Genomic DNA, 25,146 nt, shown 5'->3' with positions numbered 1-25,146 from the left:
TTTTCTATCCAAACAAACACAAAGTGGGATAAAAAGTAACTATTTGAAATTAAAAAAAAAAGTATCTCATTTCTGTACTTTTAGTGGCTATGAACAATGAAAGAAATTAGACAATGATCACAAAATTGCTTAACATTCCAAGTGAGGGGTAAGGGGGGGCTTGGTGTTGATAACTCCCCCTCTCTTGCTAGGAAATGATGAGAGGGAAACACCCCTTGGAGATTTCTTTGCTATGGTGGCCTTAGGTAGAGTATACTGCTTGTAGCTATGCAAACCATTTCCACAGCTCTTTGAAGCCTTCAAATTTCTCCTAAAAGGAGTTGCTGCTCTCTTCACCAGATCTTCAATGCTTGCCACCCTTGAAATTGATGTGAAACTCTCTGATTTCCCTTGATAAAACTGGGAAAGCCCTCTTCTGCAAAAACACTCTTAATTCAGTCTACATAAAATATTAGACACACCCACAAAATAAAAATCAAAACTTTACTCACTTGATAGGCAATTGGTCCATGATATCTGAAAGATCATAGAGAGCAGCTCCACTGCGGCTCGAGTTCAACGAAGACGAAGACGAAGATGCATCATCCACTGTATCAGACGAGGTTATGGAGGATCCATTTGAAGCATCTGAGTCTTCTCCTATGGAGGAAGATGAAGTGGCTGATATTGATTCACTTTCTTCATATTGAATCCATGAATCTTGAAGCATGTTATGACTGTTTTTCCCTCCTTCCATCTTTACCAAAACAAGAACAAATTAAAGGGATCTCAAGCAACTCTTTTTATGAACCGGATAGAGTTTTGTAGTCTTCACATAAATGAATAACATGAATTTGTTAGACCAACCAAATGAAACATACTATATATTGGCATGTAAAATGGGATAAATATGAGTGGATTAGGCTGGTTTTTTCCTCATACCTTAGGGTGCATAGAGATCCCATGTTACCTACACTAAAAACAAGACACGTGGACGGCATCAAATGGTGCAGCTAAAAAGGGACACGTGTTGATTTGAGATAGGGGGTTGAACGGTTGGATTGGTGAAACTAGAGGTGAGATTAAAGGGACCATCAAGTTTGATGAATTTAGGGAAATGTTTATTTGCCTTACTTTTTCATGCCTTATCTTTAGATTCGCCATTATCTTCATGTATGGTTTAAAATGAATTCTTGACTTTGGGATTTGCCCTACTTTGGGCATAGATAAGTTCAATAGTACTAGGAGGGTATCCACATCCTAGTCACTATCTTCAATCTTCATCCCCACCAAACATATATAGTTAAATAAGTATATAAAACACATGTACATATAGCTAATCTTCCACACCTCAAAATCTTTTATTACAAGTAATAAAGGATCTTTCATATAGTATTAAGAAATTGCATCAAAATCTTTTAATGCAAGTAATTGAGGATCATTCATATACATAATATAAAATCAAATAATTTTTAAAAATTGGAATAGATCAACTATGGAACATTTATTCATGGAAGGAGTGAGTATTTATTATTGTGAGAAGAAATATCAAATAATTGTTGACAATGTATATTAGCAATAAATCAAGATTTTAAATAGTAGGTAGAGAGAGATTTGAATAAACATGGGATTGGCCACCTATCTTAAGCAATAACCACATGAAACATTTTTTGCCATTGGTTCCAAATCGACATGACATGGCACAACATATGTCCATATCCATATCCACATATATTATTAACTATAAATTGCTCTTAAAAAATACTCCATATTTTACTTGGTCTGAGAAAATGATAAGAATTGGGTCCAAATCAGATGTTGACTAGGTCCATGAATTGAGGTTCGATTGTAAATCATACATAAGCTAACGGTTCAGATTTATTTCTAATATTTACATAAAAATAATACTCCAATTTAAGAAATTAGATCTATAGGGATATATATTTGTTTAATATTCTACCTTTTCAATCTTTTCTTATCCGAATTGATAAGATAACATTTAATACTACCATTGACGACCTTTTTTTAATTCAAGAAATACTTTCACACTAATAATCAAAAGTTGAACAAATACTATATGTTTAGTCTAAACCATTCAAACGTGATAGTTACACCTTAAGATGATGACACTTGTTCTAATGGGATTAATCTTATTATTTAAAATAAACAATGAATTAAATAATTAAGGCGATATATGATGTTTGGACTTTTTTTATTTGCAAACCCAAAATATTATACATATAATTAAAAAGACAATTATTTGACACAAACTCTTAATCTGTAATGTAATGAGGATTAGAAGAGTGTAATTTATATATAAAAAAAAGTGGTGGGAAAAAGTGCTTCAACTTGATCCATCATTTTCATAATAAAACCTTATCTTGAATGAAATTGTTGGCATTTTTTCAGACTTTTATTTTTTAAAGACTTATCAATAACAAGAATGTCAGTTTCCTAGTTGGGGACATCTTTTTTGAATTGTTCAGATAAGGATGGACTTTCTCCATTCTTCACAAAATATATCAAGGGATTATGTTTTTTTTTTTATGTTTGAGGAATTAAAACTCTTAGGAGAAGCATTGGGAATACTCTATAGCAAATAATATGAATTAATTTTGATAGATTTTGAATAGGAAGCAATTGAATGTTTTCTACTACAGTATTTTTTTTCAAATACCTCCCCCAGTTTGCATAAACTTTCACTTTTGACCTGATCAATTTAAAAAATGTGAAAGAAAAATTAATGGAAAAAACTAGTGGACTGTAAATCGTAATTTTATACTATTAATTTTTTTTTTGATTTAGTTGGAAAAAGAAGTCTATTTACTAAAAATTAAAACGATAAAATAAAACTTTTAGCTAGTTGATACTATGCAATGTATTCACAACTTTCATTAAAAAAATTTGGTTGATTAAAATATAATGATATTTTCATAAAAAGTACTCTAAAAGTAAAAGACACTTGAACAAAATATATTAAAGATAGAATAGAATCAATATATCATCCAAATACAGAAGTTATGGATAATATACTGGTAGATTAGTTTTAGACTTTTAGTCTTTAATTGGACATTTTCTTTGGTGGGGAATCCAAGTTTCCATATACCCAAAAAAGAGAAGGAGAGACAACATAATCCAATGAAAGATTCTTGATAAGATTATAATCAATTTATGTGTCAAAATCTTTCACCAATTCCATACGAGTCATCAAATTGAAGGGGCCACACATTTTATATAATTGAAACATACTTATCATTATCAATGACCTAACTTTTAAAGAGCAAGCAACCACATAAATCAGTTAAATAAATTTAATCACCGATATTGGCCCTAAGGGCATCCGCAGTGGTGCGGATATCCCGGCGGAATTCTCCGCGGAATTCCCACTGCCACGTCATAAGGACTTCCACTGCTCTGCCACGTCATAAGGACTTCCCACTGCTCTGCCACGTCATACAGAATTCCCTTTGCACAGTTGAGGAATTCCCTGCGGAATTCCCGACGGAATTTCCACATAAAAAAATTCACAAATTCACAAATTAACCAATTTCCGGAAGAATTTACGGAATTAAAATTTAATGCAAAGGCCGGAATCAACGGGATGTATTTATAGAAAAAAAAATTTAATGCAAAGGCCGGAATTCCCTGCGGAATTCCGTGACAGTCCACGCAATGGCGGACGTCAGGAAGGCCGCGCAGAATTCCGCAGAAGGCCGCGGACCTGCGACGTCCTCTTCCGAATTCCGTATCCGCGCGTGTGTGGCCTAATGGCTGACTTCCGCCACGTCCGTGGGAATTCCGCGTCGAATAACGTAGAACTTTCCAAAAGTCTGATTTTCTTCACAAATTTTCAGTTTGGAAAATAATATCATGCATATTACTCGGAGTTTGTTATTACCGAATTTCAAATATAATTGCCGTCTCAATTTTATATCTTTTTTTTTCTTTCTATTTTTTATTGTTGTTGTTAGTATGGAACTCCAAATTTCTATATGCATGCATAATTGATTTAAGATTTTTGTACAATGTTGGGCCTCAATTTGGGAAAGGATATGGTATAACGCTGCAAAATTCTTCCGATAATCATTTCTAATTAATTATACATATTGAATATTAGTACAAGAAAACTTAATTGGTCCAACATTTGATTCAATTGATACCATTAAAAATGAGCACAGCAAAACTGACCAATTAGTAGTAGAGTCAATAAAGAGCTCAAAATTATAGATGAATCAACAAAAATGGAAGAAAAATAGAAATATGAAATTTGAGGAGTGTGTAGGGAAGATGATTGTTGACAAATCAATTGAAAATATGAAACACAACTGCCCATCTTTCCCTTGTGATTTCAATTTTGCAGAGAACACTTTCGATCAAAGTGCACCTTGAATTAAATTCGCACAACGTCGATACACACTATCTCTGCATTTTTTCAGAACTTCTAATTCATCCAAAATCCAGCAAAAAAGAAGAAAATAATTAAATGAAAACAGAAAATTGGAAGAGATGAAGCTGCAGAAAACGGTCTATAGGATTATTAGGGTTTTGTGCGTTTTTGGTATAAGTTATCTACCCAAAACACCCTTCTGCCTTCTGTCAGAAATATGGGCTGTAGGTTGGGCCTAATATTCCGACATCTAAAAGCCCAACCTAATACATGATGGTGGCAAACTCCGAAAAAAAAATCCTCGTAAAGTTTGATCAAATTTTGATCCGGATATCAATTATAGAATCCAGGAAGGATAACTTTGATATATCGAATTCTTCAAAATTATCACATGGCAAAAAATTTGGTAATTGTATCTCACACGAGGAATCATACATGGGCGTCACGTGGCGAATTAAACAATTTAATCTATTCATAATGAAAGCAACCCTTTTGTTTTAAAACTAAAGTTTGGAATTAAAAGTCCGCCGAGATAATTTTGAATAATTCCAAACTTTATGGATTTATTCGACAAATATTTCAAGTTGGAGAATGAAGCATAATTTTACCAAATTTCATTATTTTTTACGATATATTTCCAGAAATAATTAATGCAATTTTTTATCGACTGTTGAAATGATGCCATTGTTACTCAAGTAGGCATCTAGTATGTCCCATCAATTTCAAGATTGAGAAATATTGTTTGGGACATGTCAAATTTATGACACTCTATATATTGAGTAATATTTCGGTTTAAACGTTAAAGTAAGTATCATATTCTAGTATAATACTCCCTCCGTTTCTTCATAGTTGAGGCAAAACTTTTCGGCACGAAGTTTAAGAAAGAGATGTTGGATGTGTTAAATAAATAGATAAAAAAGTAAGAGGAGGAAAAAAGTATAGAGAATAAAGTAGAAAGTGAATAAAGTAGAGAGAATAAAGTAAGATAGAGTAAAAAGTTATTATATAGGGAAATGACTCAACTATGAGGAAACTTTCCAAAATGGAAAAATGACTAAACTATAGATAAACGGAGGGAGTAGTATTTAATACATTCAATCTAATTTGAGTTTGACGTTTGGAGTATTATAACAACAATGTGAACTGAACTAGTAAGAGTAAAAGTTAATATTTAACTGGGCCTTCATTAGTAGCCCATGAGTTATATCAGGAGAGAGAGTGGGCCATTGCTGATTTTGGGCCTAATATCCTATCTTTGCGATGACAATCCACTACGTAATTATATCGTGGGGCAAAGTAGTAAATAATTCATGAGCTGTTGACGTGGAATTTTCTTTTTGACAAGAAATTTGCGAGTGCATATATCTAAGTCTCCCATAGCATATCGATTTCAAGAGTGAGCAGTAACTAAAATATTTCGATTTAAACCTTGAAGTAATATTATATCGTATATTCCAATTAAGACTAAAGATATAATCAGTTGATAACTATCTTAAATTGATAAGTGATAATTACGTCAACAACATACGTTATTGATGTCAACACAATACATACAAATATAATGCTCTATAAATATTAATAGATGATATGAATCGCAATTTTAGACATTATGACAACAAAACGACATGCCACCACGTGTCCATCATTTTATTCCACACATGATGGGGATATCATCATCATTATTACATACAACAACAGTGCATCATAACATAAACCCTAGGACACAAATTTCATGAGCAACCAAACCTTCCACACATGATGAGGATATCATCATCATTATTACATACAACAACATTGCATCATAACATAAACCCTAGGACACAAATTTCATGAGCAACCAAACCAAGTTCAAGAAATCCCAACTCAGAACACATAGTAGACAGGATTAGGCACTTTGAAGGTCCTAAGTCCCACATATTCACCAGTCAGGTCACTCCATTGATCTCCCACATTAGCTGCAATTCTGTAACGTAGACCTTTTAGCTCTAGCCTCTTCTCGGATTTGAACTGCACCGTTGATTTTCCATTATCGGCCTCGTCCCTGCGTGTTCCATATTTTATTTCATCAGTACATGTAATAGTAATAGTAACACACCACATCAATTAATTGTGTTCATGCCTGAGGATGAGCTTCGTCCATCCCGAATAGCCAGCATCCGTCAAGGCAATCACCAGAGTCTCTCTCTCACTACTCGGTGCTGCGGATAAAAGAATTATCTCGAATCCCATTTCCAACACCTCGTCGTACAGTTCTTGGATTGCCGGCACCACCGTGCCGTTGGCCCTCAGCCACTCGTAGTAATGGAGGCCTAGAGGTTGTGTCCTGCTTGACAAAACCCTAAACTCTTTAGTTTACTGACATTTGGTTTGGTGGATGAGATAAGAAAGATTTGACTACATTGTAGTACTATTACTTTAACTACTTCTTCCGTGTCCCAGTTAAAAAATATAGTTAAATGAACTAAATTAAGAGAGAAAAAGTAATTACAGTATTTTTATTAGAGAAAAAAAATGATTGGATGATTCAAATTTAGGCTAAAGTTAACTAACTTTTTCCGAATATAGGAACGTGTCATCTTATTTTAAGATACTACTAAAAAGGAAAATATGTTATCTGGTACGAATGGAGTATGTGTTATCAGTCATAGCAAACACGTCAAATCTAGGTTTTCCGATATTACCCATATTGGACATCGGAGCTAGCAAGGTAGTTGAGGTTGCTAAGGAGGGTTTCTTCGACATCAAACACCCAAATGTCCTTGAGGAAGGCGTCCTTTTGGAAGTGCACGGCGTACTCATAGGCCTCGTTAGTGACGGCCTCAATGTCGAGGCCCCACTGGTTCTTCGTGAGGTAGGTTTTGATGTAGTTCTTGCAATAGCTAGGGACAGTGATCCAGTCTCGGAGGTTGTTGGCCTCTACCCCAACTCGGAAACTCTGGCAGTTGACTTTGTAGTCGGGGCCGAGCCCGATGCGGCCGGAGGAGCGGCGTAGCTGCCGGATGGGGTTGTCGGCGTTGAAGGCCGCATGGGAAGTTGAGAGTAGGGTTGCAAGGAAAGCAAGGAGAGAGAGTCTCATTTTTGAATTTGGAGAGTTGAGAGATGTTGGGATTGGATTGGATGACACTCTCAATGAGTAAGGGGGGTTTAAATAATTGAATCCTTTTTCAATTGCCCTCTATTTTGTAAAGAATTACCAAATTAGCCAATCAAACAATATCAAAGATGTCCATTGTTGAAGTGCTTTAATTCGTCTAAGCTAAATTTGCTTCAAGAAATTCAAATTAATCAAATTTTCTTCCGGAGGAGAAATTAATACAAGTTCGCTTTTGTTATTTTTTTTTTAAAAAACAAATCAAATTAACTATAGGTTATGTCGTAAAATGAAACATTAAATCTTGATGGATGGATGAAATCCTATATGAATATGAAAAGACTTATCCTATATGAAAATAGCATTTTATTTTACTATATTTACAGTCAGTAAATCAGTAGGGTACGTAAGTTAAATATCATTGTTATTGATAAAAGTAAATGCGGTAGGACCGTCACTTTTTTTTATATATGATAGAGATATCAAGGACATCAATAATATGTGTGATTTTTTTTTTCTTTTTTCAAGTAACAAAATTATAATTTGGTTGTAGATTTTTTCCACCATTAGTTAATTGCGTTGAGATGATAATTGATTTTTGTATAATTTATGATTGTTACTAAAAGTTAATATTACTTTAATTTGAGGGTATATTACTCCTCCGTCTTATTCAAGATGTCCACCTTTCCTTTTTAGTTCGTCCCACCCAAGATGTCCATTTTTTTATTTGGAAATAAATTCCTTTATACTTATTAAAATATTCAACTATTTTTTCTTTTCTACTTAATTTATCTAATAACTATTCATAAAATTTTGTGCTACTCAAGAATGTGAACATCTTGAATGAGACTGATGAGTGCCGGTCAAAAAATAGAAACATAAGTCAATAATTATGGATTTCATATCATGCATGCTACACATGTTATGAAGTAGTTGATGAAATTAAATATGACAAGACGTTTTATTTATTTGTTTCGAAGGTGGGCCGTATAACCCTAATTAATTTTGAAAATGAAAGTACTAAAGGTCGATTGAAATTTTCCAGCGCAAACGTGTCTTTTTTTGGGGGGTTTCCAAGTTTTATTAATTTGGTAGAATTTTCACCATAGTGTTTGGATTGTTTAAAATGGCTCCAAGATCATATCTTTTGTGTGTGGTTTTTTCGTATCTTTTGTTTTGCGTCATATCGATAATTTGATCAAATAAAAATATAATTTAATTTCTAAATATAAATACTTATCAAATTTTCATTGTTTTCTTCATTTTGTAACCACACAAATTACAAATGAAATCTTTGTATCACTATCACATACTTCAATCACTTTATAAAAGTAGCGATTGATTTTTTTTCTAAACGTGTTATATTATTGCACGCGGTCAATTGGATTAATGATTGATATATGTTGAATCATGGGACCATGTATTATTCACAAGTCTAGTGGTTTCATGCATCTCAATTATTCTATTTCCTTTGTTCCATTTACGTGACGCATTTATTTTTTGCAGTACTGTTTGGAAAATCATAAATAGTTAAAGTTGAGAGAAAGTAAAATAAAAAATTAAATAATATAGAGTCTCATCTACATGATTCTATCTTTTACTTTAATTTCCCTATACTTTAACTATTTACTGCGTATGATTTTCGCAAAACACGGGGGAATTTTTTTTGTCACATGAAATGCGAAAGGGAGGGTAATAATTAATCATATGTATTTACATTGGTGCGCAAATTTTTGAGTCATACGAAAAGGGTATTGGTTAAGGTTTTATAACACAATTTTTTCAAAGGGTTTTATGATTTAAATTTGTTAATTCCTAATTTATCTTTATACGGAGAGAAAATAATGTACATGCAACGATTTACACTACTTATGCATCTATAGGATTTCATCCTCAATAATGGATTCCGACAAGTCACAACTTTAGTGTACTTTGGCTTATATATACCCTTTTAAAAAAATTAAATTAAATTTATTATATAGATACATCAAACCACAAGCATAATAATTACTTGTATTGAAATATAATAAAATTGTCATCTGCAGCAAAAGGAATACTACTTACAAACAATTTGCATTAATAAGTAAATGAACCTTAAACTTATAAGAATATATGCCTACGGGCTATGGAAATATAAGAAATTAAATAATTATCTAGTATGATCGAAATCACAAATCACTCACGTGATCAAATTCATTCAATTATTAAGGGGCCACGGTCCCTCGTGTCTCATCCAATACCACTCTTTTGTGAAGTGTTTATTGCAATCTCCAGAATATACTATTTATATTCCATTAATGCAACATTATTTTTATGGACTTAAAAGTCTCAAACCTCGATCTATTAGTTAAAGGAAATCATGTTACCATCAAATAAACTGCACTGCATGATTAATTTTCTTGTTTTTTAGTGTTTTTGGCATTCATGTGACAAATAGTCAAAACAAGTTTGTGTATTTGAATAAATTTTTGTCATATACATAGGGTTGCATGTAAAAAGACCATGAGATAGTGCTTGCAAAGTTGTATTTTACGATTCAAAAAAAGTGAAGTAAATTTTTGTGTACCAAATATAAGAATTAATTATATTGTACTACTCTGGTGGCCGTGTGACTGGGCCAGGAAATAAAAATTGTATTAAACTATATAAATGGTATCTGATCTTCATTTTATATCGTTTTTGGTACCCCATGACAAAAATAGTCTTAGATATCAAACATGTGATATTTTGGTTATGGAGAATATTTTTAAAAATTTCAATTAAATAGTACCAAATATGTTAATTTTTTTTCTTCATTTCTTATTTCTTTTTTTCTTCTTTAGTTTCTTCTTCTTCTTCTTCATTTTCTTCTTTCTTTTTAGTATTTATCCTCCTTTCTTCTTTCTTTTTTCTCCTTAGTTTATATTTCCTCTTTTTTCTTCTTTCGTTTTAGTGTTTTATACATACATCTAATTGCATTCATAATATTAATCAAGAACAAAATACCTAATTAAATTAATTATTTAAAGTAATTAAATCAATTAAATATTTTTTATTAAATTATTTTATACTCATTTTAGGGTTAAAACACCTAACTAAAAATATTCAACTCTTTATATCATTATGAATACAATTCACAATTTTAAATTTTATTAAGACTATATTGATTAGTTATTAATTTAATTAAAAATAATAATATAATATTATATAATTCATAACTTAAATAATTATACTATAATTATTTATTAATTACTACTACTAGTTTTTAGTATTATAATAACTAAATATAATTATTAATATATTATAATTAAGTATCATTGAATGATATTAAAATAAATTAATTATTAATTTATAACATCAAAATAATAATATTAGTATTGATTAATAATAATAGTATAAAAAGTTAGTAGAATGGGAGAAGATATTATAATATCACTTTTGGTACTAGTTTTGTGTATGCCCAAAATATCCTCTATGACATAAATGAGAAAATGTACTTGTTTGGAGCGTATTTTGGGTGAAAATCACACCAGGTACCAAAAATGTGATTTGTAAGTATAAAAAACGATATAAAATAAAGATCAGATATCATTTATGTGCGAAAGTGACAGATCATGTACCATTTATGTAATTCACTCTTAAATTGATATTGATGTATCAAATACCACTCAATAATTGAGTTATTCAGCCACGTTTTTAAATTTGGTTGTCCTATTGTATTGCATGTGCCTTTCTTAGGACCACTGGAATTATAACCAATAATTTTTCTTCAGCCATTACATCATTTGTATTTTTTTATCTACAAATGAACATAAATTATCAAAGGCCGCGGTACGGTGAATTCGAACTTGTTACTTTTGCTTCGAGCATTAATCACACTACAACTTGATCATCACACGACGCGAGATTGTTAAGTAATTTCAACACTCATATCCAAATTTCAAACATATATAATTCTTGGTTCTTGGGAGATCATAATTATATTTTATGATTAAAATTTAGAACGATTTCGTCCTAAAATTAGTGTCAGAGCCGTTAATTATTTTTTTACCTTTAGTATTTTACAAACTTTATGATAAAGATAAAATTGGAAGTCTATCACATTTATTTTTACTCAATTTTGTAACATAACACTTAAAAGGGGACAAAGTAAATAAATTTCACAATATGATTCGTACTTGAATAAGGTATGATCAGTATTTATTTTCAATTGAAAAAGAATAAGAAATGAGCACATATGGATAATATTTGGTTTAGGTGTTTATGAGGTGGTTAATCAATAGGTCCCAATAAATAATGAGAGACATATTCTCCTTTATTATGATTTTCTCTGTCTACTGTTTTATGATATTTGAATTTTGTAGAACATTTTGTTCGTGCAATCATAATATATTTACAGTGAAATTGTAAGGATTTTCTTTGCACATGGCATATATATAGAGAGAGTTGTGATCAATGTCGAACCTATTTTATAGACCGAACTAGAGACCAAATTAAGGCTATTAGATCTAGTTTTTTGATGAGATGTGCTGTTGTGTAAATTTTTTTGGTCTTCATTACAAGCCCATTTTACTTCATTGTATTAGGTTTATTACTTCATTCCATACGTAATACCTTGAAACTACAACATGTTTTTACTTGCTTCCATTAGTTTTTGAAATGATTCAATATATGCTTCATTCGAATTCATTGACCTGAGTTTTTACATTATTCACTTTAAAAAATGCAATTTATTCAAGTGGATTTATTACTTCATTCAGAAACGTTATTACTTCATTGGATAAAGTTTTTACTTCATTCCAGTAGGACTTCAAATGTTTCTACACATACTTCATTCAGATAATTTATTACATCATTCCATGTGTTTATTACACCATATCAGCGCCGTTGCAGTGGTGATAGACACTGTAGAGAGAAAGAACGGTACGCGACGGCGAAACCGCATTTACGTACTGGAATGAAGTAATAATCCTATTGGAATGAAGTAAAAACCTACTGGAATGAAGTAATATATTCTGGAATCTGGAATGAAGTTAAATCTCCGTAACATGTTAGTATGACTTATTTGCCTTCCGATGAATTAAAATAGGTTCGTGATGAAGGTGAAAATAATTTATAAATTTGTGCATCTCATCCATAAAAAACTAGATCTAAAAGCCCTAATTTGGTATGGTTTTGTGGTTCGGCAATAAGGAGTGTATTTGCATATAATGAGACTCTCTCTCTATATATCAATACTTTTATTTATTAATTTATTTAATCGACATAACACCTTATAACATTACAATTTGTCCACAACATTTTAATTTTGAAGCACACACATACACTTATATTAGTCGGCATCCGAGCACCAACAGCGCCGGCACAATTTGTATGGCAACAATATTACGAAACACTTCTTGTGTAAAGTGCAAACCATCCCAATATATGGAGTTTTTAGGGTTTGAGCAAGCAGTCACATTAGGGTTCCCACAAAACCTCTTCATATCATACTTATATCTTCCCCCACCTCCGCAACAAGACCTCAACGCGGGGTTTCTACGCCTCGAACCTATTAATTTTACATCATCAAAACACACATAACACGAAGTCAAAACGACACTATAATTGATATTGATCGGGCAATTGAATTTATAATTCTCTGCATTCTACCGTAGTTAAGTCATTTTTTTCCCCGGAAAGTAGTGGACTTGCCTAGTGGGGTTTTGAGTTTGATTTGTGCTATCACAGTTGCGTAGTAATCCGTCGGGTATATTTGAACATCGGGGAATTCCGCTTTTAGAGCAAGTAAAGATAAAAGGAGATTCTTGCTAAACTTAACGGCGGTGTTGTTCACCGCCCTCAAACATCCTAGTTCGTCGTAGGCTGACGTGTCATTGGTAGTTAACGCCGTTAGAATGTAGGGATAGCAGCCTAGAAGGGGCGGCTGAGGTGTATACTACCCGAGTCGCACCCAATTTGTGTTGAGTTTATTAAACTCAATTGCTTCAAGATTAGGAAAAATGATGAAGTTGCTGCATCACCACCTCATAATAGTGGTGAAAATTTTGTGATTTCTCAGGGCTAAAAAGATGCTTACAAATCCTCTACGTTATATAGTGGAAGAATACTTATTTGTTCATGGTCAAAATGAAGCCACAACTCCAATATGTAATAGGTGGTGGAATATATGGTTAGTATGTGATGGCTTTCTAATTAAGCTAATCATGACACGTAGTGGAGATGTGTATATTAGGTAGCTAGTTTATCCATCTTTGAATAACTATAAATAGGTGTAGTTGTAGTTCATCAATTATCCATCAAGAAAGAAAATGAAGTGAGTGAGTTGGAGAGGAAAAGAGCCATTGCCGAGCAGAAAAGCTGGGCAAGCTCAAACCCACATGGGAAGGTCCGTATCGGGTGTCAGAAGTCCTCGGCAAAGGGTCTTACAAATTGGCTCACATGTCAGGAGAACAGGTACCCCGAACATGGCACATTTCCAACCTCAAGAAGTTCCATTTGTAAGAGACAGTCCGGTTAGTCAGTCTTGAGTCCTGTTCGGTCAATGTGCTTTCTTTGGTCTGCTTGGTCTTTATTTGTCTCTGTGCGTTTTGTCTGTGTGTTTTGTCTGTCTCTGTGCGTGTCGTCTCTTACAAATGTTACTGAGGTATCTTGTTCTTCGAAGGCTGATCCCCTTCTTAGAACATATACAAGCCAACGATTGTGAGTCAAAGCTTCTGAAGAGGATACAAGACCACAATTCAGCTTAAACAAGCAGTTCGTCTAAAACGAGCTGCAATAAGCCAACGATTGTGAGTCAAAGCTTCTAAAGAGGATACAAGACCACAATTCAGCTTAAACAAGCAGTTCGTCTAAAACGAGCTGCAATAAGCCAACGATTGTGAGTCAAAGCTTCTAAAGAGGATACAAGACCACAATTCAGCTTAAACAAGCAGTTCGTCTAAAACGAGCTGCAATAAGCCAACGATTGTGAGTCAAAGCTTCTAAAGAGGATACAAGACCACAATTCAGCTTAAACAAGCAGTTCGTCTGAAACGAGCTGCAATAAGCCAACGATTGTGAAGTCAAAGCTTCTAAAGAGGATACAAGACCACAATTCAGCTTAAACAAGCAGTTCGTCTGAAACGAGCTGCAATAAGCCAACGATTGTGAAGTCCAAGCTTCTAAAGAGGATACAAGACCACAATTCAGCTTAAGAATCAAGCACTTCGTCGGAAACGAACTGCAACAAAAGTCCGATTCACGCGATAAAACTTGCCTGAATTAGGACAAGGGAAAGTCCGATCCACGCGATAAAACTCGCCGAATTAGGACAAGGGAAAGTCCGATCCCCAAATTAGGACAACGGAAAGTCCGATCCGAGCGATAAAATTCGCCAAATTAGGACACAAACCAAGTCCGGTCAAAGAAGAGTTCACTTCATAAGACCGAGGACAAACATCAACTTACCCCGTACTTTTATCCAGAATGCCGAAGTGATTCACTTCGCTTTTCGGGGGGGGTAGTGATGGAGTACGTACTAAACAAGCCCATCAGCCTAAAGCCCAAGAAAGAGTATCAGTTCGGCATGACTAAAGAGTATCAGTCCGGCATGACTAAAAGAGTTCAGTTCGGCACAACCAAAGAGTTCGGCCCCAGCCTACAGCTCGGTAAAAGCCAACCAATCAAACTCTGCTCTCAGGTCGGCATCAAGCTCTACTCTCAGATCGGCAAAAGCTGCTCGGCAATAGTTCAGCAGTTCGGTCTCAGTATTCGACCGAACTAGGAGGTAGTGGACTCATGCAAGATTTCCACCTCCACTACACCCACGATCTATTTAGTGGTGTCAAGCAGTCTTTAACTTATGCAGGATAGTGGACCCATGCAAGATCGCCACGATCTCCACGACATCCACTACCTAGTAAATGGTGCTGCATGCCACGATCTTGGTTCAATGTATAAATAAGAACCTAGGTCAGATAGATAAAAAAAAGTTCTGTTAAGCTCTCTAGAGATAAAAGATCAAATAGCAAGTCTGTATTGTAAGCTGTAGAAAACAGATCAAGCAATACAACTCTGCCCTCTTTTCTTCCCGTGGACGTAGATTTACCTCAGTAAATCGAACCACGTAAAATCTCTGTGTCGTGATCTACATTTTCCTGCATTCATCACCATCAAAAATTCGCAAGCTCATCACTGGCGCCGTCTGTGGGAAACAGAGAACCAAATTTGTGATAAAGCGAATTTTTGACCCTTTTTCCACCCCAAAAAAATGCATACCAGATCACATAACACCCATAATACCGTTCGTGATAACCGTGAGGAAGCTAGTCCAGCTCGCAGGTCTGAAAAACGGCCTCGGGAGACATCTACCTCCGGTTCTCACGAAGAAGGAACAAGCCACTCCAGGATTCATCGCACCGAGTCTTCCCAGCAGCCCGATTTAAATGAAGCTGTCAAGCTGTTCTTGGCCGAGAAGCAGGAGGAGTTCTTAACCTTCCTGCAGAAGAGCCAACAGCCGGAGAAGACAACGGAGGATCCTCCCTCCTCATCCAGACATGAAAGTCACTACCGCAGTAGTGACGTGTCTTCCAGGAGAAAGAATCCTCAACCCCGACATGTTCCTGTTCCTCCTCGGTACCGGAACCACAGGAGAACTCCATCTCCTCCGTACCGAAGAGATGTCGGGTTCGCCATGTACGGAGCATTAAAGACTCCGTTCTCGGACGATATCACCCGAACTCCTTTGCCGCGGAACTACCGGACACCGTCAATGACTTATGACGGGTTGGTGGATCCTCATGACTTCCTGGGACGCTATCAGTATAACATGGCGAACCAGGGTCTCAATGAGGTCCATATGTGCAAACTGTTCCCCGAGCTGCTCATCGGGAACGCCAGAAGGTGGTTCGACAGCCTTCCTCAAGGCAGCATTAGATCCTACCGAGATCTAATGGATGCTTTCCACAGGAGGTTCTTTCAGAAAGCGGAAGCCCGGATCACTTCGGCTCAGCTGCTTTCTATACGTCAAGGTTGCGACGAAAAGATCAGCAACTTCATGACGAGATTCCACAAGGAATGCCTACAAGTAGATGATCTCAACGATCTACTTGTCATTTCGGCATTCCAAAATGGAATCCTGCCCGGAGCTCTCTACAGAAAGCTCGTGGAATGCAGTCCGCAAACAGCTCAAGAGATGTGGGACATTGCGGACCAGTTCTCCCGTGCCGATGAGGCAGACCGTCGAAAACGGTCTTTAGACAGCTCATCTAGAGGAGACGAAAAGAAGCCCGATCATAGCGATCAGAGGCTTCCTCGCCGAACTCCTTTTGAAAGAATTCAAAGGGCACCGGTACAAGGCAGATTGGGACCACGTCTCAATCCTGAGAAGCCGCCCGCTCAGTTCGTACCCTTAAACAAGTCAAGAGCGGAAATTTTCGAACTACATTCCGATATGTTCGAAAAACCAAGGCGGATGACGAAATCGGCCGCGCGCCGACCTCAGGATCAATATTGCTCCTTCCATCAAGACTACGGTCACGATACCGAGGAGTGCCGACATTTGGCTGCAGGTATTGATGCCCTTGTGAAAGCAGGGACGTTAAAAAAATACCAAAGCAAGCAGCCGAAAAAGAACAAAAAGCAGGGAGGTGCGAACTGCGCTCCTCAGGATCCGAAAAGGCAACAGGATCCCGAAGACGATAACGAGCCGCAATATGATGGAGTAATCCTAACTATTGACGCTCTCCCTGCCGGGAAGACTAAATCGTCTCTGAAGTCATAGAGCAGAGGTTTAAAAGCTCAGTCCGTTTGCTGGGTTGTTGGGTTTCAAAGGACGGACTCAAGGCAAACCCCTCAAAAGTTCAAGTCGTTCAGAACATGGCAATGCCGAAGTCCATACATGACGTGCAAAGGCTAACCGGATGTCTAGCCGCACTGAATCGATTCCTTTCCCAAGCAGCCGAAAAGCAACTGCCGTTCTTCAAGGTATTGAAACAGGCACCAAAGTTCGAGTGGGGAGCCGAGCAGAAAAAGGCCTTTGACGAGCTCAAAAGTTATCTAGCCGAGCTTCCTATTCTCTCTGCTCCAACCTAAGCCGAAGTAATATTCTTATACTTAGCGGCATCGGATCAAACCATCAGCGCGGTGCTTGTACGAGAAGAAGGCCTAAAGCAGTTTCCCATCTACTTTACAAGCCGAGCATTAAGAGGTCCAGAAACAAGGTATCAACCTCTGGAAAAAATTGCTCTGGCGTTAGTAAATGCAGCAAGGAGACTGCGGCCATACTTCTATGCTCACAAGGTATGCGTCTTAACCGATCTGCCTCTTCGGCAAGTTTTGACCAAGCCAGAAGCATCAGGCAGAATCGCCAAATGGGCCATAGAGCTGGGAGAACACTCAATCGAGTACCTACCTCGGAAAGCCATCAAGGGACAAGCCTTGGCAGATTTTCTTACAGAGGCCAAGTTCGATCAAGCAATCCCTGTCATTGCCGAACAAAAAAATTCTGCCAATGCCGAACTAGCACAGCCCTTGGAATCCGAAGAAGAGCCGCCGGACTGCTGGAGCGGATTCGTAGATGGAGCTTCAAACAAGATGGGAAGTGGAGCTGGTGTTTTACTTGTCGCTCCCGACGGACACGAGGTAACCTACTCACTTCGGTTCCTATTCCCCACTACTAATAATGAAGCCGAGTACGAAGCCCTCCTGGCCGGACTCCAGTTAGCGCAAAGTCTGCTCGTCAAATCTCTCAAAGTCCATTGTGATTCACAAGTCATAGTAAATCACATGTTGGGTACAAGTGAAGCTCGTGACGAGAGAATGAAGAAGTATTTGGACAAAGCGCAAAGCATCAGCCGAAGTTTCTCCTATTTTCGGATAATCCGCATTCCCAGAGCGGAAAATAGCCGAGCAGATACCTTAAGTAAGTTGGCCTCAGATCCGAGCTCAAAGGCGGAAGAATTAATGCATCGAAGCATTGATGAAGCCGAGGTACATTCAGTATCCAGCTCGCCGAACTGGATGACGCCGATCTTGCAGTATCTGGATCAAGGACAATTGCCCGAGGATAAGAGAGAAGCTCGGAAGATCACGTGCCGAGCACTTCGGTACAAACTTCATGAAGGAGTCCTCTTTAGAAAGTCTTACCTCCAGCCGTTATTGCGGTGCGTAGGACCAGAAGAGACGGACTACATCCTCAGAGAAGTTCATGAAGGATCGTGCGGTAGCCACATCGGAGCCAGAGCTTTAGCTAAAAAAGTTCTAAGATGGGGATATTATTGGCCAACCATGGTACAAGAGGCAGTGCAGCTCGTCAAGAAGTGTACGAAGTGCCAAATTCATGCAAATGTCCCAAGGATGCCGCAGACCGATCTATACACTATGCAAAGCCCTTGGCCTTTCATGCAATGGGGCATAGACATAGTGGGACCACTTCCTCAAGCTCCTCGGCAAATGAAATTCCTTATCGTTGCCGTGGACTACTTCACGAAGTGGGTGGAGGCTGAACCATTAGCTACGATAACGAGCTCAAAGGCATTGGATTTCGTCTGGAAGAACATAGTGTGCCGATTTGGCATACCCCACATCCTCATCTCGGATAACGGGACTCAGTTCACCGACAAGACGTTCAAGAATTGGTGCCAAGAGCTGAATATTCAACAGCGGTTCACTTCGGTCTCTCATCCACAAGCAAACGGACAAACGGAGGTAACAAATCGTATCCTGGTGAAAGGGTTAAAAGCTCGGTTAGAACAAGCCAAAGGACAATGGGTAGAAAATCTCCCTCAAGTCCTATGGTCCTACCGAACTACACCCACAACCTCCAACGGTGAAACTCCGTACAGTCTTGTGTACGGCACTGAAGCCGTGATTCCGGTGGAGATCGGCATACCCAGTCCCCGAACTCTAAATTTCTCAGCAGAAATGAATGACGACGGACTGAGAGCCGAGCTAGATCTTGCCGAAGAAAGAAGAGAATTGGCATGCATAAAAGCAGCCAAGTACAAGGAGCAAGTAGCCCGGTATTACAACCAAAGGGTGAAGAAGCTGCAATTTCAAGTGGGAGATCTCGTCTTGAGAAACAACGAAGTAAGCCGAGCAGAAAAGCTGGGCAAGCTCAAACCCACATGGGAAGGTCCGTATCGGGTGTCAGAAGTCCTCGGCAAAGGGTCTTACAAATTGGCTCACATGTCAGGAGAACAGGTACCCCGAACATGGCACATTTCCAACCTCAAGAAGTTCCATTTGTAAGAGACAGTCCGGTTAGTCAGTCTTGAGTCCTGTTCGGTCAATGTGCTTTCTTTGGTCTGCTTGGTTTTTATTTGTCTCTGTGCGTTTTGTCTATATGCGTTTTTGTCTGTCTCTGTGCGTGTCGTCTCTTACAAATGTTACTGAGGTATCTTGTTCTTCGAAGGCTGATCCCCTTCTTAGAACATATACAAGCCAACGATTGTGAGTCAAAGCTTCTGAAGAGGATACAAGACCACAATTCAGCTTAAACAAGCAGTTCGTCTAAAACGAGCTGCAATAAGCCAACGATTGTGAGTCAAAGCTTCTAAAGAGGATACAAGACCACAATTCAGCTTAAACAAGCAGTTCGTCTAAAACGAGCTGCAATAAGCCAACGATTGTGAGTCAAAGCTTCTAAAGAGGATACAAGACCACAATTCAGCTTAAACAAGCAGTTCGTCTAAAACGAGCTGCAATAAGCCAACGATTGTGAGTCAAAGCTTCTAAAGAGGATACAAGACCACAATTCAGCTTAAACAAGCAGTTCGTCTGAAACGAGCTGCAATAAGCCAACGATTGTGAAGTCAAAGCTTCTAAAGAGGATACAAGACCACAATTCAGCTTAAACAAGCAGTTCGTCTGAAACGAGCTGCAATAAGCCAACGATTGTGAAGTCCAAGCTTCTAAAGAGGATACAAGACCACAATTCAGCTTAAGAATCAAGCACTTCGTCGGAAACGAACTGCAACAAAAGTCCGATTCACGCGATAAAACTTGCCTGAATTAGGACAAGGGAAAGTCCGATCCACGCGATAAAACTCGCCGAATTAGGACAAGGGAAAGTCCGATCCCCAAATTAGGACAACGGAAAGTCCGATCCGAGCGATAAAATTCGCCAAATTAGGACACAAACCAAGTCCGGTCAAAGAAGAGTTCACTTCATAAGACCGAGGACAAACATCAACTTACCCCGTACTTTTATCCAGAATGCCGAAGTGATTCACTTCGCTTTTCGGGGGGGGTAGTGATGGAGTACGTACTAAACAAGCCCATCAGCCTAAAGCCCAAGAAAGAGTATCAGTTCGGCATGACTAAAGAGTATCAGTCCGGCATGACTAAAAGAGTTCAGTTCGGCACAACCAAAGAGTTCGGCCCCAGCCTACAGCTCGGTAAAAGCCAACCAATCAAACTCTGCTCTCAGGTCGGCATCAAGCTCTACTCTCAGATCGGCAAAAGCTGCTCGGCAATAGTTCAGCAGTTCGGTCTCAGTATTCGACCGAACTAGGAGGTAGTGGACTCATGCAAGATTTCCACCTCCACTACACCCACGATCTATTTAGTGGTGTCAAGCAGTCTTTAACTTATGCAGGATAGTGGACCCATGCAAGATCGCCACGATCTCCACGACATCCACTACCTAGTAAATGGTGCTGCATGCCACGATCTTGGTTCAATGTATAAATAAGAACCTAGGTCAGATAGATAAAAAAAAGTTCTGTTAAGCTCTCTAGAGATAAAAGATCAAATAGCAAGTCTGTATTGTAAGCTGTAGAAAACAGATCAAGCAATACAACTCTGCCCTCTTTTCTTCCCGTGGACGTAGATTTACCTCAGTAAATCGAACCACGTAAAATCTCTGTGTCGTGATCTACATTTTCCTGCATTCATCACCATCAAAAATTCGCAAGCTCATCAGATGGATAATTAAAAGAGCTAAGAAATCATCGGTTTCAAATTTTGAGAGATGAACCATGATGGCAAAGAGCTAAGAAATCAAAAGAATTAGAAAACAAACAAAAATCCTACCTTGCGTTCATGAATCGTGATTAGATGTAATAAAATAGCTATTTCATTATGAGTTTCGTAGTATTAGATAATTGTTGATGGCTTATTCGGAAAAATTGGCTGAGAAAATAATCTTAATCTATGCTTTTTTTTCAAAAATTTTGGCTAAGGCAATGCTTGATAAAATGCCTGAATGCCTAATTACTTTTGCATTTACCACTGAGTCAACTTCTTATTTCCAGTTCTTTACTACTTAAGATTATTACGCTTAAAAATCAACGGTGTGCCTAATTAGGTTGGTTGCAGCCACGTCATATATATACAAAATTAAATAACCCATACTTCACCCTAAAACAACTCAGAATGAAGAGTTAGTTAAAACTTAAAAGGGGTCAAATCATGAATATGGTAATTTATTTCTTTAATAGGTACTATAACACCTTATTCTAGTATTAGTACAGTTTTTTTACAATCTGCAGTGATATATATTCACATATGCAGTAATTTTGAAGCATACATTTATATAGTTATATTGGTCTGCATCCGAGCAGCAACAGCGCCGGTAGAACTTGTATGCCTATAACCCTATTATACACTTGTTGCGTAAAGTGCAAACCATCCCAATATATGGAGTTATTAGGGTTTGAGCAAGCAGTCACATTAGGGCTCCCACAAAACCTGTTGCTATCATAGTTATATCTTCCCCCGACTCCGCAACAAGTCCTCAACGCAGGGTTTCTACGCCTCGAACCTGTTTCACATCATCAATACACACGTAACATGAATTCAAAATGTCAGTATATATACTATATATTCGTCTAGTAATAGCAGTCTTGCTACTTTCAACACGAGTTTTAACTTTTGAGAAATATGAACTGAAAAAATTAGTGGAATATGAGTATTTCTACCATTTACTGTAAAAGTGAAATGAGACTTATACAGAATCCAATAACAAAATGATGAATCACCTAGTCGAACAATTGGGCGCATTTCGATGTTAGGTGGGAAAAAAGTCAACATGTGGTCCACCTAAGGATATAGTTAGCGAGGTGATTCATCATTCTATCGTCAGATTCTGTAATTAATTTTGGTTGTAAATCGAACTTATTTCAAAGTTAGGGTTTTTAAACTGAAAACTCAAGTTAGATATTTTTTTTTGGAAAACACTGAAAATCCGAGATTCGAACTATGATCAATCCATAGCATATAGTAGGACTTACCTATAATTGGGGTTTTGAGAGTGATTAGCAACCTCACAGTTGCGTAGTAATCGGCAGGCAAAATGTTGACACTTGGAAATTCTGCTTTCAGAGCGAGGAAAGACGCCGTGAGATTACTGTTGAACTTGACGGCGATGTTGTTCACCGCCCTCAAACATCCTAGTCCGTCGTATGCTGACGTGTCATTGGTAGTTAACGCCGTTAGGATGTAGGGATAGCATCCTAGAGGGGCGGCTGTGGTGTATACTACCCGCGTCGCACCCAATTTGATCACCTCCTGCATTTTATATTATGATTAAAATGATATTAAGATGTTAATTACAACTAAATTGGGAGTTAAGAAGTGTTGATTAATTACTCTTGCAGCGTTGATTTGGGCCTCAACTAGAAGTGGGACGTAGTTTGTTACTTCTTGGATGGATTTGCCTTGGACTAATGCATAGCCGATGTCGTTTAGTTCGGAGAATTCGAATAATACAGCTGAATTTGAGGGTTGCCTCTTTGCACACTCTACATATATCAATATCACACATGTTAGCTTATTAGGACAGGGGCGCACTATGGTCAATAAGTTAAATTCTATCACAAATCAAAGCAAATCTCAACCCTTGGATCCTTAGATTGAATGGTTGTGATAAGCTACATTATTAGACTAAGATGTTACATTATTAGTCAAGCTACATTATTAGACAAAAATGCAACATTATTTCACTAAAATAGTACATTATTAGCTAAGTTACATTATTAGACTAGTAATCTACATTATTGATGACACGTGACATTAATCTAACAGTTACATCACAAGATTCAATGACTGAAATTTGCTTTGATTTTTTACAGAATTTCACTTATTGATCTGATCACGTCCCTGTTAGAAGAGAGGGGCGATATCATATATGTTTGCAATATGAATTTATATAAAAAAACATTATACTAGTATAAAAAACCCTAAATTTAACGCTAACATAACTAATAACTGTGAATATAACACTAAAAATCAATATGAAGCATAGGAGTATATAAATATGAGAAAGTTAACCTGTTTGATTAGTGCAATTTGATTGGAGATATGATCTAAACCAATTTAATTGAGTGTCGAGAGGAATATTATATGGTGGAACAGAAATGCCCCTTGATTCAAAAAATGAGGCATTAAGAGTTGTGCTTCCCGCTACAGAAAATATGATTCCATCGTAGCTTCTAGAATCATTCATCGACAAGTATGGTACAATGTTGGGCAGACCAACAGCATCAGCTGCAAAACAACAAGATTCAAATCACTTTTTTCTTTCATATTACAAATTATATACTATTAAAACTCGTGTAATTTACTACAGAACTATTGATAGTATTAGTGGTATGTTGGAAATCAAATATTTCAACGTACCCACGTAGTCAACATCGACACGTCCATCAGACCAACGGCCGGTGGGGCTTCCGGGAAAAGTGACACCATAAGGGCTACGTGTGGGTGGGAGGAGAGGCCCGGACGGGAGAACCCTAATGGAGTTTCCGGTATCGGATATTGCGTCGCCAAAGTGGTACAAGAATTGAAAAGGGCATTTGGTGTTGTTCCTAGGCTGGGCCGAAGCTGTGCCAGCAACTATGAGCAAAAGAAAGGCTATGATTTTAATGGACTTCATATTTGATTTTGAAACTTTCCATATTGGGAGGTGCTTTATATAGGCCCTCAGATATGGATCCGGGGGTATTTTGGTGATTATCTACAGAATATTTATTAATATAGTATTATTGATATGAATTTGTCTTTTATACTATCAATATGCCTGCAAAATATGCATATTACATATAATCAAATATAATCAAATAAAATCTAATGAGGCAACGAGGCATAAGAAAACTCATTAATACTCTAAAAGTACCGTAACTAACCCTGTAATAAGAGTTCTAGCTAGCCGTGCCTAGTTAAAATTTGCATTTCCTTTTCCTTTTTCGCATATATATATTTTCCTACTACTTAAAGATTAGTAATTGTTGAAAGTGGATTAGCATTCAGCTTGAAGAGATGAAAGGAAACAAGCTCGGTGCATCCGAGAGTTTGTTAGAAAGTGACCGTTAGGATCTATCCGTTGGAACAGCTCGCTCCAACCGCTTTACTTTCTGTTTTAGCTTAGCTCTTTTGTTAGCTGCAATTTGTGCATAGATATAAGGCATGAGGTTTTGTATGTTTAGTAAGTTTTTCATCACTTCAATAAAGATTCCACATCCCAAAATTGAGCTCTCATTCTCTCCCCTCAAACAAAGTTCTTTCTTGTTCTTCGATTAAGATAAGATTTACAACAGTAATTAAACTTCAAAACTAGGCTCGTGCCTAATTATGATGTCAAAAGAAAGTTGACATTGAGTTACTAAACATAGGTGGCAAATTAATGACGATTTCCTAATTCTTATCCGCACTTTAACTAACAACGAAATATTAATGAATAAGTCTTACAATTAAAACTATAAATCTCGAGAAACAAAAGAATGTTATT

General features: G+C 37.0%; 3 protein-coding genes and 1 non-coding gene across 4 annotated transcripts; all 4 read right to left on the bottom strand.

Annotated features, from left to right (window-relative positions):
* Positions 1-24: 24 nt before the first annotated feature.
* On the bottom strand, positions 25-832 carry LOC121771201 (suppressor protein SRP40-like). The gene is made up of 2 exons (XM_042167980.1): positions 492-832; positions 25-415 (listed from the first exon to the last, which is right to left on the bottom strand). Exons 1-2 carry the CDS (start codon positions 734-736, stop codon positions 130-132), a joined length of 531 nt encoding a protein of 176 aa, XP_042023914.1. The 5' UTR covers positions 737-832; the 3' UTR covers positions 25-129.
* A 3,421-nt stretch (positions 833-4,253) lies between these two features.
* Positions 4,254-4,408, bottom strand: LOC121773137. The gene has a single exon (XR_006044708.1). It is a non-coding gene; the product is annotated as a small nucleolar RNA snoR135 (small nucleolar RNA).
* Positions 4,409-5,917: 1,509 nt separating this feature from the next.
* Positions 5,918-7,488, bottom strand: LOC121770002 (acid phosphatase 1-like). The gene is made up of 3 exons (XM_042166794.1): positions 7,048-7,488; positions 6,486-6,689; positions 5,918-6,407 (listed from the first exon to the last, which is right to left on the bottom strand). The coding sequence occupies exons 1-3, from the start codon at positions 7,440-7,442 to the stop codon at positions 6,230-6,232; spliced, it is 777 nt and encodes a 258-aa protein (XP_042022728.1). The 5' UTR covers positions 7,443-7,488; the 3' UTR covers positions 5,918-6,229.
* A 14,515-nt stretch (positions 7,489-22,003) lies between these two features.
* Positions 22,004-24,294, bottom strand: LOC121771904 (acetylajmalan esterase-like). Its single transcript, XM_042168800.1, has 5 exons — positions 24,039-24,294; positions 23,691-23,906; positions 23,010-23,161; positions 22,684-22,928; positions 22,004-22,182 (listed from the first exon to the last, which is right to left on the bottom strand). Exons 1-5 carry the CDS (start codon positions 24,292-24,294, stop codon positions 22,170-22,172), a joined length of 882 nt encoding a protein of 293 aa, XP_042024734.1. The 3' UTR covers positions 22,004-22,169.
* Between the last annotated feature and the right edge of the window lie 852 nt (positions 24,295-25,146).

The sequence above is a fragment of the Salvia splendens genome, chromosome 16 (genome assembly GCF_004379255.2).
Source record: "Salvia splendens isolate huo1 chromosome 16, SspV2, whole genome shotgun sequence".
NCBI lineage: Eukaryota > Viridiplantae > Streptophyta > Magnoliopsida > Lamiales > Lamiaceae > Salvia > Salvia splendens.
Note: the sequence above shows the minus strand (reverse complement) of the source record. Positions and strands in the feature narration are given on the sequence as shown.